The sequence below is a fragment of the Rhinolophus hipposideros genome (assembly GCF_964194185.1).
Source record: "Rhinolophus hipposideros genome assembly, chromosome: 2".
In the NCBI taxonomy this organism is placed as follows: domain Eukaryota; kingdom Metazoa; phylum Chordata; class Mammalia; order Chiroptera; family Rhinolophidae; genus Rhinolophus; species Rhinolophus hipposideros.
In genome coordinates, this window is record NC_138048.1 from 75,575,215 (window position 1) to 75,591,520 (window position 16,306).

The 16,306-nt window shown below is 36.4% G+C and overlaps 1 protein-coding gene across 1 annotated transcript in view; it reads left to right on the forward strand.

The window, feature by feature from the left end:
• Positions 1-16,306, forward strand: part of WDR49 (WD repeat domain 49) — a 136,271-nt gene that overhangs the window by 11,908 nt on the left and 108,057 nt on the right. The window contains 3 exon segments of the mRNA XM_081072548.1: positions 3,405-3,845; positions 13,892-14,068; positions 14,899-15,070. Coding sequence (XP_080928674.1) covers positions 3,405-3,845; positions 13,892-14,068; positions 14,899-15,070 — 790 coding nt within the window.

Consider the following 16,306-nt stretch of genomic DNA (forward strand, 5'->3'; position numbering starts at 1 on the left):
GGTTACTGGTCCATACAAGATTTCTGTGTATGGAATGTTTCTGACATGTTTAAAAGTTAAATTACATTTGAAATTGGAAAATGCAAAGTAATTAATATGATTCTTGTGATCTTGTTACTTTTGGTACCTAGAACCATGTGTCATTCACTGTGACCAGCACAGCAAGGCCAGCTGAAGTATAAGTAAAGAGCATAGATCTCGTCTTTCTTGTTCAAAGCTGGTGCTGAGTGCTTAGAATAATAGTGTTTGGAATGGAGCTGGCACGTAATGTTTATTAAATGAATGAATAAATAAAACTAACCTGTGTTACTTTGTGTGATATACATACATACTCAGTGTACATTTATTAATTGATCAATGGATGGGTGGCTGGCTGGAAATGTTTCTCTAAGTGGCTTACAACTCACCATTTGACATTAATTTGCAGGATTTGGAAGGAAATACTAACCGATGGATAAGGGCAGTGATCTTTGGGTCAGTGACATGCGAATACGCTGTCAGCTTTGGCAGAGGAGAAAATACCCACATTTCTGATCAAATTGAATTGTATGCTCTTCATAGTTTTTAACTGGGACTTATATTCTTGTCTTGGGCAAATCCTTATTTACAGAGTTGAAGAAGACATATTTTCTTTCCTCATTTCATTATAAAATATTGCTATAAGAGAAAGTTAAGGAAAAAATAAACATAAATAACATTTCTAACCATTTGCAGATTTTGAGAGCATTAAGTGTCTTTGGAAATGTTTTACCAGAAAGTATGTAAATGTTTAGGCTTACTAGAACTATTTTTTAGCAACCAATTGGTGAGTCATATAAAGAATGTGAATACCACAGCTTGGTGAGGTCTCGAGTATAGGCGATCTTTATATTTTGTTGAGAGAAATGTTAATTTGTTCAACCATCATTGTAGGAGGATTTGACAAGACATATCAAAAACTTTAAGACTGTGTAAATTATTTGACTCAGCAATTCTGCTTCTAGGGATTTTCCCTCGGGAAATAATTGGACAACTGGACAAAGATGAATGTGTAGGGATGTTTTCCTGCAAGCTTTTTTATATAAAACAGCAAAGCATTGGGAAAAATTGAAATCTTAATAATAGGGAGTTGTAAATTGTATGTCTTCTCTGTAGAATATTGTGCAGCCATTAAAATTGTGTTAAAGACCAGTGTACGCTGCACAAGGCATAGCTTCATGGCATGATCTAAAGTAGAAAAGCAGTAATCAAAGATATGTATATCATGATACCATTTGGTAAATAATACACAAGTATTTCTATTTATGCATAAAAAAAGATATGAAAGGCTGGTGGAGGATTGTAATTTTGGGCTTTTCTATATCTTGTTTTTTCTTTAATAAAAACATAGATCATTTTGTGCAAAAATAAATAATTTAAAAAATGTGTTGAAACACTCACACATTGCTAATTAAAAGCACATGATCTCTTCTTAGTGAAGAAAAAAAGGTTATCAAGTTTCTTATAAAGGGTATATTTTTGGAAATTTGCACTTAGATTTAGTGCTCAGCTTTCCTATAAATTACAAGAAAATCCAAATCTGATAAAACTCAGAAGCTGAAGGGAATTCTACAGACTTCATTTTAGTTTTTGTTTTGTTTTTAATAAATAGGCAGCTCACTAGACCTTACTGTAGCTGCAGAAAAGCCTCTCTAGGTAAAAGGAAATGATTTTTAGAATATTCTTTGAAAGGGTTCAGGGAGACAGGAAAATTTTCTACAGGTCTAAAGATGTGCCTACTGAGATAATCAGCCAGATATTCTGAATATATTAGCTTTCTTGGAAGAAAAATTGGAGAAAATAACATTATTTTCTTACTCAAAAGTTAAATAGACATAGCAAAATAAATTTACAAACAGTATCTTCGGAAGTGCCGAATGAGAATGTGTTTTCTAATGCATCATACACTTTTCGCTTTTATTAGAAATGGAGTTCTAAGTGACACAGGGATACTTATTTTTACCTCAAAAATACCAGACAGAGAGTCTTGAGTAATAGAAGTGAAAGGGCATACTTTAAAACACTATTGGGTCATTTTTATTTGGTAGGTATACATTCAAATTGGAACAAAATGCTTATGAGAAGAAAATTTTATTAAAGCTATACTCATTACATTTTCAATACTAAGCTATGTGCTTATTTGAAATACAGATGATTTTCATTATCCATGTATTCTGTATTTGTGAATTTGCCTACTTGCTAAAATTTATTTGTAACCCCAAAATCAATACTTAAGGCACTTCCGTAGTCATTCAGACTTGTACATACAGAGTGGCAAAAATTTTGTCTTCCAATGTGCGTATTCCAGGCTGAGGCCAAACAAGATGACACCGCCTTCTAATCCAGCTCTCTTACTGTAAACAAGTGTCCTATTTGTGGTCCACTTAGAGCCAATTTGTTTTTGCATTTTGTGCCTTTTGTTGGGGATTCTACTCTTTAAAATGGACCCCAAGAGAGGTGGTAAAGTTCTGTCTGGTGTTCCTGAGGGCAGGAAGGCTGAGATGTGTCTTATGGAGAAAATACAAGTGTTTGATAAACTTCCTTAACTCGTGAGTTACAGTGTTGTTGGCCATGAATTCAATGTTAATGAATGAACAATATATATATTAAATAAGTTATCTTTCAACAGAAACACACATAAAACAAAATTATGAATTGATCAGTTGATGAAAATACCGTGACCAGAGGCTCAAAGAAACTTTTCCCCAAGGAGCAATGATTCAGCATCTGGTAGTTTAGTGTTTGTAGAGACTTTATAGAATACAACTACCATGAATAACAAAAATCAACTGTATATGGTTTCAGTGTTCTTTATGAATATTTACAGAGGTGGACTTCTTGCCCTTGGTTTAAAGTTTCACTGTGGTACAATTTTACTGGCTATGCTAAACTTTCTTCAGGGATTCACCCATTTTCTGTAAACCACCATATTAATTTCCTACTGATGTTATAACAAACTGAGCAGCTTAAAACACACAATTTTATTACCTTACAGTTCTAGAGGTCAGAAGTTTCAAAATGGGTTTTATGGGGCCAAAATCGAGGTGGTGTGAGAATTGTCTTCCTTCTGGAGGCTGTAGGGGAGAATGTTTGCTTGCCTTTTTCAACTTCTAGAAGCTGCCTGCATTCCTTGGAGCATAGTCCTGCATGACTCTGCTTCTGTCATCATATTAAATCTTTGACAATCCCACACCCCTCTTCCAGTTATAAGGACGTTGTTATTGAGAATGTCAGCTTGTAGCCCTATCAACTCAATCATTTGCCCCCCAGCCCAAATTCATTTAAATATAGTTCTGTTATAAAGTCAAAGATACTTTTCACTGTATCACAACGCTCTGATACTTAGAATGCTTTCACTTTTGTCTTGTTTTTATTCCTGTTTGGAGTCCCCAGAGCCAACTCAAACCATTTGTATGTCCAGAGAAGAGTTTATGCAGAGTATGACAGAGATTGTTGGTTGGGGCACAAAGGAAGAATATGGGGAGCTCTTTGACAAAGTGGATGTGGCCCAAGATGGATTCATTAATTGGGACAAGTTGACTTCGTTTATGCTGTTAGCACTTTCTGAGAATGATGAACGAGCAAAGGCAACTGTGGTTCCCCAGTGGAAAGACCTTGAATTCCTGCCAGTGAAACACAAAGACACCATTCAAAAAGTAATTTTCTTAAAAAGTTCAAGTCGTTATCTGACCATCAGTAAGGAAGGTTTATTAGGAATCTGGGGAGAGAATTTAAAGCTGCAAGAAACACTTCCCATCACTTCAGATGCCACCAAGCTTAAACACCTGTGGGTGACAAGTCTGGTTTCACTGGAAAATGTAAACAAGGTACAACATCTTTATAAATAAATGTACTGCTTGTAAAGGGGAAAAATGATGGGACAGGGCTCCAGATCAATACCAAGTATAACACTAGCAGTGACAAAGAGCAGCATTATTCTTCTGTGCCTTTTACCTGACCTAGAGAAAATGCAAGTACAGCCAAGGGAGCTACTCCATGTCCCAAGCTTTCTCTTCTGTGCCTTTAAATGACACGGCTGATACTGACACAGGTTCTTGGCTCTGTCCCAAAAGTGGCCATGCTGAATTACTAGCTAATAAGGCCTTTACAACTGGATAGTTTACCGCAGAATCATGGATCTATATGCAGAGCTGAGAGGCTTTAACAGTGCATGGCGCAGCTGAGTGCAATTACAGAGAACTGCTTGTCTGATTTTGATGATTTTGACCACTGTACTAATCGGTTTCTTAATTCCGATGGGTAGGGCCCATTCAGCCCAAATATCCTCATATAATTTTACCTATGAGGAAGATTACTTACTGAAAGAAAAATCAATTTGTGAGGGAAGGGTGCCGCTTAAAGAATTCATATTCTTAGTATTTTATATTAACCAGATGGTAAGTTTCACTTTGAAAAAATTTAAACACTTACAAACAGGGATAACAATACTAAGAACCAGTATCCACCCTTGACCATTTTCCAAGTCACAGCAAATCTTGTTTCATCTATATATTCCCTTTGTTGAAATAAAAAACAACAATCATTTAATTTGTAAATATTTGGTAGTTCTAAAATATGTCTCTTCTTAGCATAACCATAATGCCACTATCACATTTAATATAAATAGCAGTAATTCCTTGATATCATCAAATATTCAGTCATGTACATATTTCCTTGTCTTATGATTTTTAATAGTTTATTGTTTGTTTGAACCAAGATCTGAAAAAAGTCCAAACATGGTGACAAGTTGTTATGTCTCTTTTGATTTTCCTCCATCTTTTCTTTATTCTTGCATTTTTTGTTGTTGTTGCTGTTGATTTTTTTATTAAAGAAACTCGGTGTTAGTCCTTTAAATTTTCCCACAGTCTAGATTTTGCAGATTGTATTTATATGGGGTTGTTTAACATGTCTACTGGTTCTTTGTATTTCCAGTAAATCAGTAGTCAAGTCTAAAGTCTCGGTGTTCCTAAATCAGGAGACACAAAATGCTTGGTTCTCTCTCTTCTTAGAATGTTAACAGTTACTGCTTATTATTCCTAGATTCATCAGTTTATTAGGGATTGCAAGATGATGGCATTCTAATTTCATCATTTCTTCTTCCCTTATAAGCTTCCTTTATAAGCTTCCTTCTATTAAAAAAATCCTCTTGTCGATTATTTAGCTATCATGTAGTATAAATTGTATTACAAATAGTCATTTATTACAGAATAAATGACTACTTTTATTTACTAGTATTCAAAATTATCAGCTGGTTTTCTAAGATCCTCTAAGGAGAAAAAATGAGTACTCTTATCATTATTGTTATCATTTTCATTATAAACACATGGATTTAAAAAAATTGAATTGTGTCCATCCATTGAGTTTTTAATCCCATCCCACAAATTGTACTATCTTTGGGCAATGGAACGAATATAAGTCAGCTTCTGAGTCTGTTTTAATATAGCCCTAACAGTCTTTGAAAATTTCTTTGCTTTCCGGTATGACAAAATGTTCCAGGACTATCTTGTATATTTATTATGCAAGATCCAGAATCAGCCATTTCTCCAGAGAGCCAGGTTCTTTTTAGTTGGTGCTCTACTGCCTGGAACTATAAAGAAACATCATCATCATCATCAGCTTCCTATGTGACATGCCCTGCTCTGTTAATCCTCTCAAGATTGCCGTGAAGTGGATAGTATTTCCACTTCAAGAATCAGAGATTGAGCAAGCAGAGGTTGTGAAATTTGCCTGATGTTAACACAGAATGTAATCAGTGTTGCAAGATTTGTAAATGGAAGCAGCCTGATTTCAGAACCTGTGCTTTTTTAGTCTTTGTTGCCTCCATAGTGGCACAGTTTTCTTGCAAAGGGTCTGGTGTTACTGCTTAACTGATATGGATTAAAAGATAGCTCTAGTTCAGATTTATTTTTTTATATCTGTGTGCAGCATTCTGTTGTTATCATGTAATGTTTGTGTTGCTATATTATGTAATGATTATGTTGTGCTTTTTCTTCTTTCCAGGACTGATAATTAAATATTATACTTTCTTTTGCACTTATTCAACATAAAAGCTTAAGGGGTGTTGCTCTCTTCTTTTTAAAAACAGCTTTATTGAAGTTTAATTACACAAAAATATACTGCACATGTTAAACGTATCCAAATGAATACATTTTTTTTTTTTTAATTTATTTATTGGGGTGACAATTGTTAATGAAATTACATAATTTCAGGTGTACAATTCCGTATTACATCATCAATAAATCCCATTGTGTGTTCACCACCCAGAGTCAGTTCTCCTTCCATCACCATATATTTGATCCCCCTTACCCTCATCTCCCTCCCCCCACCCCCCTTACCCTCTGGTAACCACTAAACTATGTCTGTGTCTATGAGTTCTTGTTTCTCATTTGTTTGTCTTGTTTTTGGTTTATATACCACATATCAGTGAAATCATAGGGTTCTCTGCTTTTTCTGTCTGACTTATTTCGCTTAGCATTATATTCTCAAGATCCATCCATGTTGTCAGAAATGTTCCTATATCATCTTTCCTTAACGCTGAATAGTATTCCATTGTGTATATGTACCACAACTTCTTTATCCATTCATCTATCGAAGGACATTTTGGTTGTTTCCATGTCTTGGCCACCGTAAACAAAGCTGCAATGAACATTGGAGTACACGTGTCTCTATAGAGAAATGCTTTTATATTTTTGGGGTAGATACCCAGGAGAGCGATTGCTGGGTCATATGGTAATTCTATTCGTAATTTCTTGAGGAACCTCCACACTGCCTTCCATAGCGGCTGCACCAGTCTGCATTCCCACCAACAGTGTATGAGGGTTCCTTTTTCTCCACAGCCTCTCCAACACTTGTTGCTATTTGTCTTGTTGATGATAGCCATTCTGACTGGGGTGAGGTGATATCTCATTGTGGTTTTTATTTGCATTTCTCTGATGATTAGTGATGTTGAGCATTTTTTCATATGTCTATTTGCCATTTGGAAGTCCTCTTTAGAGAAATGTCTCTTTAGGTCCTCTGCCCATTTTTCAATTGGGTTGTTCGTTTTTTTGTTGTTGAGTTTCATGAGTTCCTTGTATATTTTGGATATTAGACCCTTATCGGAGGAACTATTTGCAAAAATCTTCTCCCATTCAGTCGGTACCCTCTTTATTTTGTCTATGGTTTCTTTTGCTGTGCAGAAACTTTTAAGTTTCATATAGTCCCATTTGTTTATTTTATCTTTTACTTCCATTGCCTTTGGAGTCAAATTCATAAAATGCTCTTTGAACCCAAGGTCCATAAGTTTAGTACCTATGTTTTCTTCAATGCAGTTTATTGTGTCAGGTCTTATGCTTAAGTCTTTGATCCATTTTGAATTAATTTTGGTACATGGTGACAGATAGCAGTCCAGTTTCATTCTTTTGCACGTGGCTATCCAATTCTGCCAGCACCATTTATTGAAGAGGCTGTCATTCCTCCATTGTATGTTTTTAGCTTCTTTGTCAAAAATTATCTGTCCATATTTATGTGGTTTTATTTCTGGGTTCTCAATTCTATTCCATTGGTCTACGTGTCTGTTTTTCCCCCAATACCATGCTGTTTTGATTATTGTAGCCCTGTAGTATAAGCTAAAGTCAGGCAGTGTGATACCTCCAGCACTGTTCTTTTTTCTTAAGATTGCTTTGGCTATTCGGGGTCTTTTGTGGTTCCAAACAAATCTGATGATTTTTTGTTCTATTTCTTTAAAAAATGCCATTGGGATTTTGATGGGGATTGCATTAAATCTGTATATTGCTTTGGGTAATATGGCCATTTTAACTATGTTGATTCTTCCAAGCCATGAGCACGGAATGTCCTTCCATTTCTTTGTGTCATCTTCAATTTCTTTCAAAAATGTCTTATAGTTTTCAGCATATAAATCCTTCACATCCTTGGTTAAATTTATTCCTAGGTATTTTATTCTTTTTGCTGCAATTGCAAAGGGAATTGTTTTTTGTATTTCTTTTTCTGAGATTTCATTGTTAGTATATAGGAATGCAATGGACTTTTGTACGTTGATTTTGTAGCCAGCAACTTTACTGTATTCATTGATTGTTTCTAACAGCTTTTTGGTGGAGTCTTTAGGGTTTTCTATATATAGCATCATATCATCTGCAAAGAGTGATATTTTAACTTCTTCATTCCCAATTTGGATGCCTTTTATTTCTTTCTCTTGCCTGATGGCTCTGGCAAGGACTTCCAACACTATGTTGAAAAGCAGAGGTGATAGGGGACAGCCCTGTCGTGTTCCTGAACGTAGAGCAAAGGGCTTCAGTTTTTCACCATTAATTATGAGATTAGCTGAGGGCTTGTCATAGATGGCCTTTATTATGTTGAGGTATCTTCCTTCTATACCTATTTTATTAAGTGTTTTAATCATAAATGGATGTTGTATCTTGTCAAATGCTTTTTCTGCATCAATTGATATAATCATATGATTTTTGTCCTTTATTTTGTTTATGTGATGTATCACATTGATGGATTTGCGGACGTTGAACCATCCTTGTGCCCCGGGGATGAACCCCACTTGGTCATGATGAATAATCTTTTTAATGCATTGTTGTATTCGATTTGCTAAAATTTTGTTTAGGATTTTTGCATCAGTATTCATCAGAGATATAGGTCTGTAGTTTTCTTTTTTTGTGTTGTCCTTACCAGGTTTTGGTATCAGGGTAATGTTGGCCTCATAAAATGAGTTAGGGAGTACTGACTCTTCTTCAATTTTTTGGAAGAGTTTGAGCAGGATTGGTATTAGATCCTGTTTGAAGGTTTGGTAGAATTCACTAGTGAAGCCATCTGGTCCCGGACTTGTGCTTTTGGGAAGGTTTTGGATGACTGATTCAATGTCTTTACTGGTGATCGGTCTGTTTAGGTTTTCCAGTTCTTCATGGTTCAGCCTTGGAAGGCTATATGTTTCTAAGAACTTGTCCATTTCTTCTAGGTTATTAAATTTGGTGGCATATAGTCCTTCATAGTATTCTTGGATGATCCTTTGTATTTCTGTGGTGTCCGTGATAACTTCCCCTTTCTCATTTCTGATTTTGTTAATTAGTGTCTTCTCTCTTTTTATCTTAGTGAGTCTAGCCAAGGGTTTGTCGATTTTATTAATTTTTTCAAAGAACCAGCTCTTTGTCACATTAATTTTTTCTATTGTCTTTTTGTTCTCTATTTCATTTAGCTCTGCTCTGATTTTTGTTATTTCCTTTCTTCTGCTGACTTTGGGTTTCACTTGTTCTTCTTTTTCTAGTTCTTTGAGGTGTAACATGAGGTTGTTTATTTGGGATTTTTCTTGTTTCTTGAGATAGGCCTGTAATGATATAAATTTCCCTCTTATAACTGCTTTCGCCGCATCCCAAAAATTTTGGTAGGATGTATTTTCATTGTCATTTGTTTCTATATATCTTTTGATCTCTCCTCTAATTTCTTCTTTGACCCAGTCGTTCTTTAAAAGTATGTTGTTTAATCTCCATGTATTTGTGTTTCTTTTTGCTTTCTTTTCGCAGTTGATATCCAATTTCAAAGCCTTGTGATCAGAGAATATGCTTGGTATGATTTCAATCTTCTTAAATTTGCTGAGGCTGCTTTTATATCCCAATATATGGTCTATCCTTGAGAATGTTCCATGTACACTCGAAAAGAATGTATAATCTGATGTTTTAGGATGAAGTGCTCTATATATGTCAATGATGTCCATTTCATTTAATGTGTCATTTAGGGCTGCAATTTCGTTATTTATTTTCTGTTTGGATGATCTATCCATAGCTGTCAATGATGTATTTAAGTCCCCTAGTATAATTGTGTTTTGGTCAATTTCTCCCTTTAGTTCTGTTAGTAGTTGCTTGGTGTATTTTGGTGCTCCCTGATTGGGGGCATAAATATTGATGACTGTTATGTCTTCTTGTTGTATAGTCCCCTTTACCATTATGAAATGTCCATCTTTGTCTCTTGTTATCTTTTTCACCCTGAAGTCTGTTTCATCTGATATCATTATGGCTACACCTGATTTTCTCTGGGTACCATTTGCTTGGAGTGCCAGTTTCCACCCTTTCACTTTGAGTCTATGCTTGTCCTTGTAGCTGAGATGTGTCTCTTGGAGACAGCATATGGTTGGGTTTAGTTTTTTGATCCAATCTGCTACTCTGTGCCTTTTTATTGGTGAGTTCAGTCCATTTACATTTAGGGTGATTATTGATACGTGAGGATTTCCTGTCATTCTAGCTTTAGTTTTCTGGTAAGGCTGTGTCTCCATTGTTTCTTTGCCTTTTTGTTGTTGTCGATTATTTCTGTGTGGTGGTATTCTATGATGTTTCCCTCTGTTTCTTCTTTTATTACAATATATATTTCAGTTCTGGAATTTTTTTGAGTGGTTACCCTTAAGATTATGTAAAAGTAAGTTTGATATTTAGAGTATTCCATTTTCTTCAGCACGCTTACTTTCTCCAGTCCCATATTCCGGTTCAGGCCTTTACGCTCCCCCTTTTTATGTTTCGGTTGCCACAAATTGTCCCTGTTGATGGTGGTCTAATAGCCTCCTTTAGTATTTCTTGTAGTGCAGGTCGTGTATTAGAAAATTCCCTCAGCTTCTGTATGTCTGGAAAGGTCTTTATTCCTCCTTCATATCTAAAGGATATCTTCGCTGGATATATTATTCTTGGCTCATGATTTCTCTCTTTCAATAGTTTGAATAATTGGTTCCACTCCCTCCTGGCTTGTAGAGTTTCTGCTGAAAAATCGGATGATAATCTAATGGGCTTTCCTTTGTAGGTTACCGTCTTCTTTTCCCTGGCTGCCTTGAGGATTCTTTCTTTGGAGTTAATTTTAGACAGCTTGAATACAATGTGTCTTGGAGAAGGTCTGTTGGGATTGAGGTAATTAGGTGTTCTATTTGCTTCTTGGATTCGAGGATCCAGTTCTGTCCACAAATTTGGGAAGTTCTCATTGACAATTTCTTTGAGTATATTCTCTGTTCCCTTCTCTCTTTCTTCTCCTTCTGGTATGCCCATTATTCTTATATTGCTCTTTCTGATGGAGTCAGAAAGTTCTTGTAGAGTTCTTTCGTTTCTTTTAAGTCTCAAGTCTCTTTCTTCTTCCATCTGTGTAATTTCCAGGTTTCTATCTTCGATGTCACTGATTCTTTCTTCCATCTGGTCAACTCTACTACCTAAGCTGGTTATTTCATTCTTAATTTCTTCTATTGAGTTCTTAATCTCCAGAAATTCCATTTGGTTCTTTTTTAAAATTTCAATCTCTTTCGTAAAATGCTCATGTTGTTCTTTGATTGCGTTTCTCAGTTCATTAAATTGCCTTTCTGTGTTTTCTTGCATCTCTTTGAGGTTTTTCAGAACTGCAATCTTGAATTCTCTATCATTTAAGTCACATATTTCCATATCTCTAAGTTCCTTTTCTGGAGACTTTTCACTTTCTTTTTGAGCTGTCTTGTTGCCTTGGTTATTCATGGCAATTACTGATTTATTATTTCTCTTCCTAGACATCTACAGGAGTGGTTTATTCAACAGGTTGATAGGAAGAGGTCTCTCTGACACAGTAGTGCTATATTTTCTCTGCACTTTTCCAGCTTCTCACACGATGGGGAGATTCCCTGGGAGACGGGCCTCTCCTCTGTTAACAGTTCACCTGGGTCATAGGGCGTCAGGTCCCTGTGGGGGTGCGGAGAGCTTTTGAAGTTCCAAAGCTCTTTCTGCACCCGATTCAGAGCCCGTATGTTTCAGCAGTTCTGTTTACTCCTGCAGGGATCCGCCCAGATAGGTGGGGCCAGGGGCGGGGTGAGTTGTGAGAGGTGGCCCAGAGCAATGGCGGCGACCACCACCACAGCCGGTCCTGCTTCCACAGCTCCCTCCCCTTTGCCGTAACTAGTTGGGCTGCGAATCTGTTTCTGCAGTCCACAGTTCTCAGAACAGCAAAGATCCTGTCCTTGTGATCTGACACTGCTAGTTTATCGCTTCTAGCACCGGGCAGGTGGGGGTGGGGCGAGCTCTGGGAGGGTAGGGAGGGGCGGCTAGTCTCAGTGCCTAAGGCTTCCGTTCTCCGCTCGGCAGTGAGGGCTTAATCACAGTTTTCAGCCTTCTTCCCTCAGTCTTTTCTCCGAGGTCTGCCGTGAACGTTGGGTTCAGCTGTGCTATATGCTGCCCCCTCAGCCCTGTGGGCCGTAAGCGGAGCCCTAGCAGTCCGAGTCCTTCCCTTTCCCGCAGCTGCGGTAGTTCCGGGATGCAGCGAGCTCGGAGCACTGAGCTAGGTCTGTGTCCTGCGCCCGCGGGGCTCCGTCCCGCACTTCTCCCTTCCCTCCTCCCCCGCTCGCGCGATTCACCCACCTGGAGGTGAATTCAGTAGTGGACCTCTTCGTCTTGCCTGTCTGCTGTGCAGGGAGTGTTTTGTGGAGTTATTGTTGTCCAATTAGTTGTAAATTCCAGGAGAGCTTTACAGAGACTCACCTCACGCCGCCATTTTGATCCGGATTCCCAAATGAATACATTTTAATACATTTATATACCTGTGAAAAACCAAGAGTACAGTGAAGATAATGAACAGTTTCATCACCCTCAAAAGTTTCCTTGTGCCCTTTTGTAATCCCCGCTCCAACCAACTCCCTTCCTTCCTTGTCAGGTAACGAATGATCTGCTCTTTGTCACTATAGATTGGTTTGCATTTTCTAGACTTTTTCATAATTGACATCATGCAATGCGTGCTCCTTTTTTGTCTGACTTCTTTAACTTGGCATACTATTTTGGAATACATCATGTTGTTGGATATGTCAGTAGTTTGTCTTTTTATTGTTGTGTATGGATATAGCCTATCTTCACTAGCCTTTGGTATGATCAGGTGTTCTGTTTCTCTTAATTTGAGCCATTTTAATAGGTTTGTATTTTATCATATTGTGGTTTTAATTCACATTTCCCTAAAGGCTAATGATATTGAGGATATTTTCATGCACTGATTTACTACCTGTATATCCTCTTTGGTGAAGTCTGTTCAAATGTTTTACTAATATTTTTTGAGTTTGTTTTGTTATTTATTGTTGGCTTTTGGGAGTTCTTTATAGATTCTGGGTATATACATTTATCAAATGGATACTTTATCAATAGGGTACACTAGTTCATGTTTTGTCTTTTCATTCTTTCAACACTGCCTATGGTAATTTCATTTTCAGATAGTTTATTGCTAGTGTATAAAATACAATAAGTTTAAAAAAAATATCTCATATCCTGCAACTTTGCTGAAATCACTTCTTAGTTCTAATCTTTGTTGTTGTTAGTTGTCATTGATTCTTTAGGATTCCCTATGTATAAGATCATGCCATCTACTAAAAGAGATAGTTTAAATTCTTCCGATTCAATCTGGATGTCTATATTTCTTGCCTAATTTCCCTGGCTAGAGCTTCAGTACAGTGTTGAATAGAAGTTGATAGAGTGAACATCTTCATCTGTTCCTAATCTTAGGGAGAATATATTCAGTTTTCACCATTAAGTATCATGCTAGCTGTGGGTTTTCTTTTCACATGCTCTTTATCAGGTTGTTGGAGTTCTCTGTGTCTTTGTTTTTCCTTTGTGATTGGTCATCTAGTCTCCCATGGATGGAAGATGTTGGTGGATGTGTGAAGTAAGGATAAGGGAGAAAGTATGTTCAAAGTATGACTTTAATGGAAAATATATTTTCTTGGTCAGAGTCCAAAGTTAGAATACAGCATATGTGTGCCACCATGCTATACTTCTGTAATAGTCTTAAGAACCCTCAAGGGACACTGTCTGATTAGGTACTAAAGATTAGCCTGTCTTCTTTGCCTATTGATTTTACTAAATCCATCAAAAATGCTTTCTGATTTTCTACTTTGCTACTTTAGATAGCAGTGGCTTTTACAAGTAAAGAGATTTGTTTCTATGATCTACTATCCAAAGAAGAATTCCCTTGTCAATATAAACTCCAAGGCTTGAAAGGAACACCAATTTGCATGGATTATTGGTATGACCCTCTCGATGCCAATGAATCAATTCTTTCTTTTGGGGATACAACCGGAAAGGTAAGTAAGGGAATGGTAAGATTGACAACTACTTTTATCATCTGACTGTAGCTCCATATAGAAATACAATGTAATGAATGTGACCTAATTGACCTACATTATAAATTTTAAGGCCACACATGATGGACATGGATTAGGTCACAATCCTTTTGCTTATGGAAACCAACCTTCATTATGTGTTTTCTTGCCTATGTGTAATCTAATTTTTTCTTATTTAGAAAAAAAATTGCTAGCTGTTTTCACCATGAGATGCTTATAATCTGTTAGATCCCCATATTAATGAACATTAAATATTAAATGTCTAAAGTTATCTCTTATAACACTTTCACATTAATTATTCTGATTTTCATTCATAAGGTTTCAGGGTTTTCAGTACCAGCCTTATGGAAAGTGATTATTTCCTGTATCATGTAACAAAGGATAGATGCATTAGGGTAGCACAGGCACCCGGACATTGGATGCAGTGATTTCTGTCTTCCTATCAAATTCCACCCAACCTCTGTAAAATTATTACTTACTGAATGACACTAGAGTATGCCTATGAACTCTGAAGTAGTCTACTTTGAACAATTTCCTTTCATAATTGTGAAAGCTTTTCATTCTTAACTGTTTTTAATGACAAGTGTATCATAAAAGCAAATGAATCTCCCTTAGTAATTGCCTTACCAACATTGTTCTGTCTTTTAATATAACTGTTTGTATCCTTTAAATAATATCAAAGAAATTCCAATTAATTAAATATCATTTTTTTATGAATCTTAAAGAACATAGACTCTTCTTCCAACAATTTCTCTGCCCATACTTGTTTTTCTTTCAATGTTTCTCTTAAGGTTCAAGCAATTGCTTTCACGGCAGCCTTGATTTCCCTGTTTGAGCGTCCTGCTAGTGCATGTGAAGATGAAGCCACCATGACCTTTACCTGGGCAGAACTGCTCTCTGGATACCACAAATGTTGCTATACGTTAGAGCACAAACTTCATCACGGAGATCGGGTCAGGCAAGGTATTGAATTTTGATAGTAATGAATGAAATGGTTACCTTCGACTTCTACATTTATATTCTTTGATGAAAATGTTACATACAAAATATTCAAATCTAGAAACCAGTAAATTGTTCTCTGGAGGTTTGGTCCGGGACTGTGGGCTATCCCTGCACACTCGCAGGACTTCTTTCTTTTCTTTCCTTCTAAAATGTATACCTCATACAATTAATTCAGTGCATTGAAAAAAAATCTCAAGAGAAGGGAAAAAAATTGTCACAGAATCCATTTAACTTCCAACTCTGAAACAAGCGAGTCTCATTTAGTCACTTCTGGGCTGCATAAAAAAACATGATTTAACAATTTCCCTCAAAAACTAGTCCTTTTTTCTTTATGGTCTCTTGGGAAGTATATTAGCTTGACTGCCTTCAAAAGGGAATACTCTTAATTATCTTTTCTTCTTTTTTTCTTTTTTTTTTGTTACAACGACTGAGTTCCTCTGATCTAGAGTACTTGAACAGCAGTTCTCTGTTTGATAGAATTGTGTTATAAAACAACTATAGAAAGCCAGAATTTCAAAAACCTAATCACCAGTGAGTTCATTAATTTCACAATATGCCTATTTTTTCCAAAATTTGCATCTGATAGTTCAAGATCCAAATGTGCAACATCTGCTCTGATAGCTCCTTCAGTCCAGAGACTAAGGAGTATAGTAATTTTCTCATTTCTAAATTGCTACACTAAATAATGCCCACTAAAAGAAACGGGAACTCACAATCTCATTGGCTTTAATACTGTAAGTCTATTCCTAATATACTTTGAAGAAGGGACAGTCAAAATGGACCCAATTGTTGGCTTTTATGGTAATTTCACCCTTTTTGGGTTTTAGAAGGTTGGAACTAATTCTTTAATACACGAACCACAATAATAGTATTCCACATGAAAAACTATAGATTCTGCATTTTTTTCTTCAACATAAATCATACCATGTCTCTGGTATCTTCTCCCGTCCTTTAATTTTGGCATGATATTAATAGTGGGAAAAACAAAAGGCAATATTTTTTTGTCACACCATGTGTGACAGGTACAAAATGATGTTATGTTTTCATAACATGAAAATAAAAATCACAGTACTAGAAACTGTAGGGAGCTATTGCAGCTGCTTCCAAACAAGCATGGTATTTAATACATAAGCCAAGGAATAGGTAGACTGCAGTAATAAAGTCATAGCTCTTAAAATCTATGTGTAGTAGGTTTCC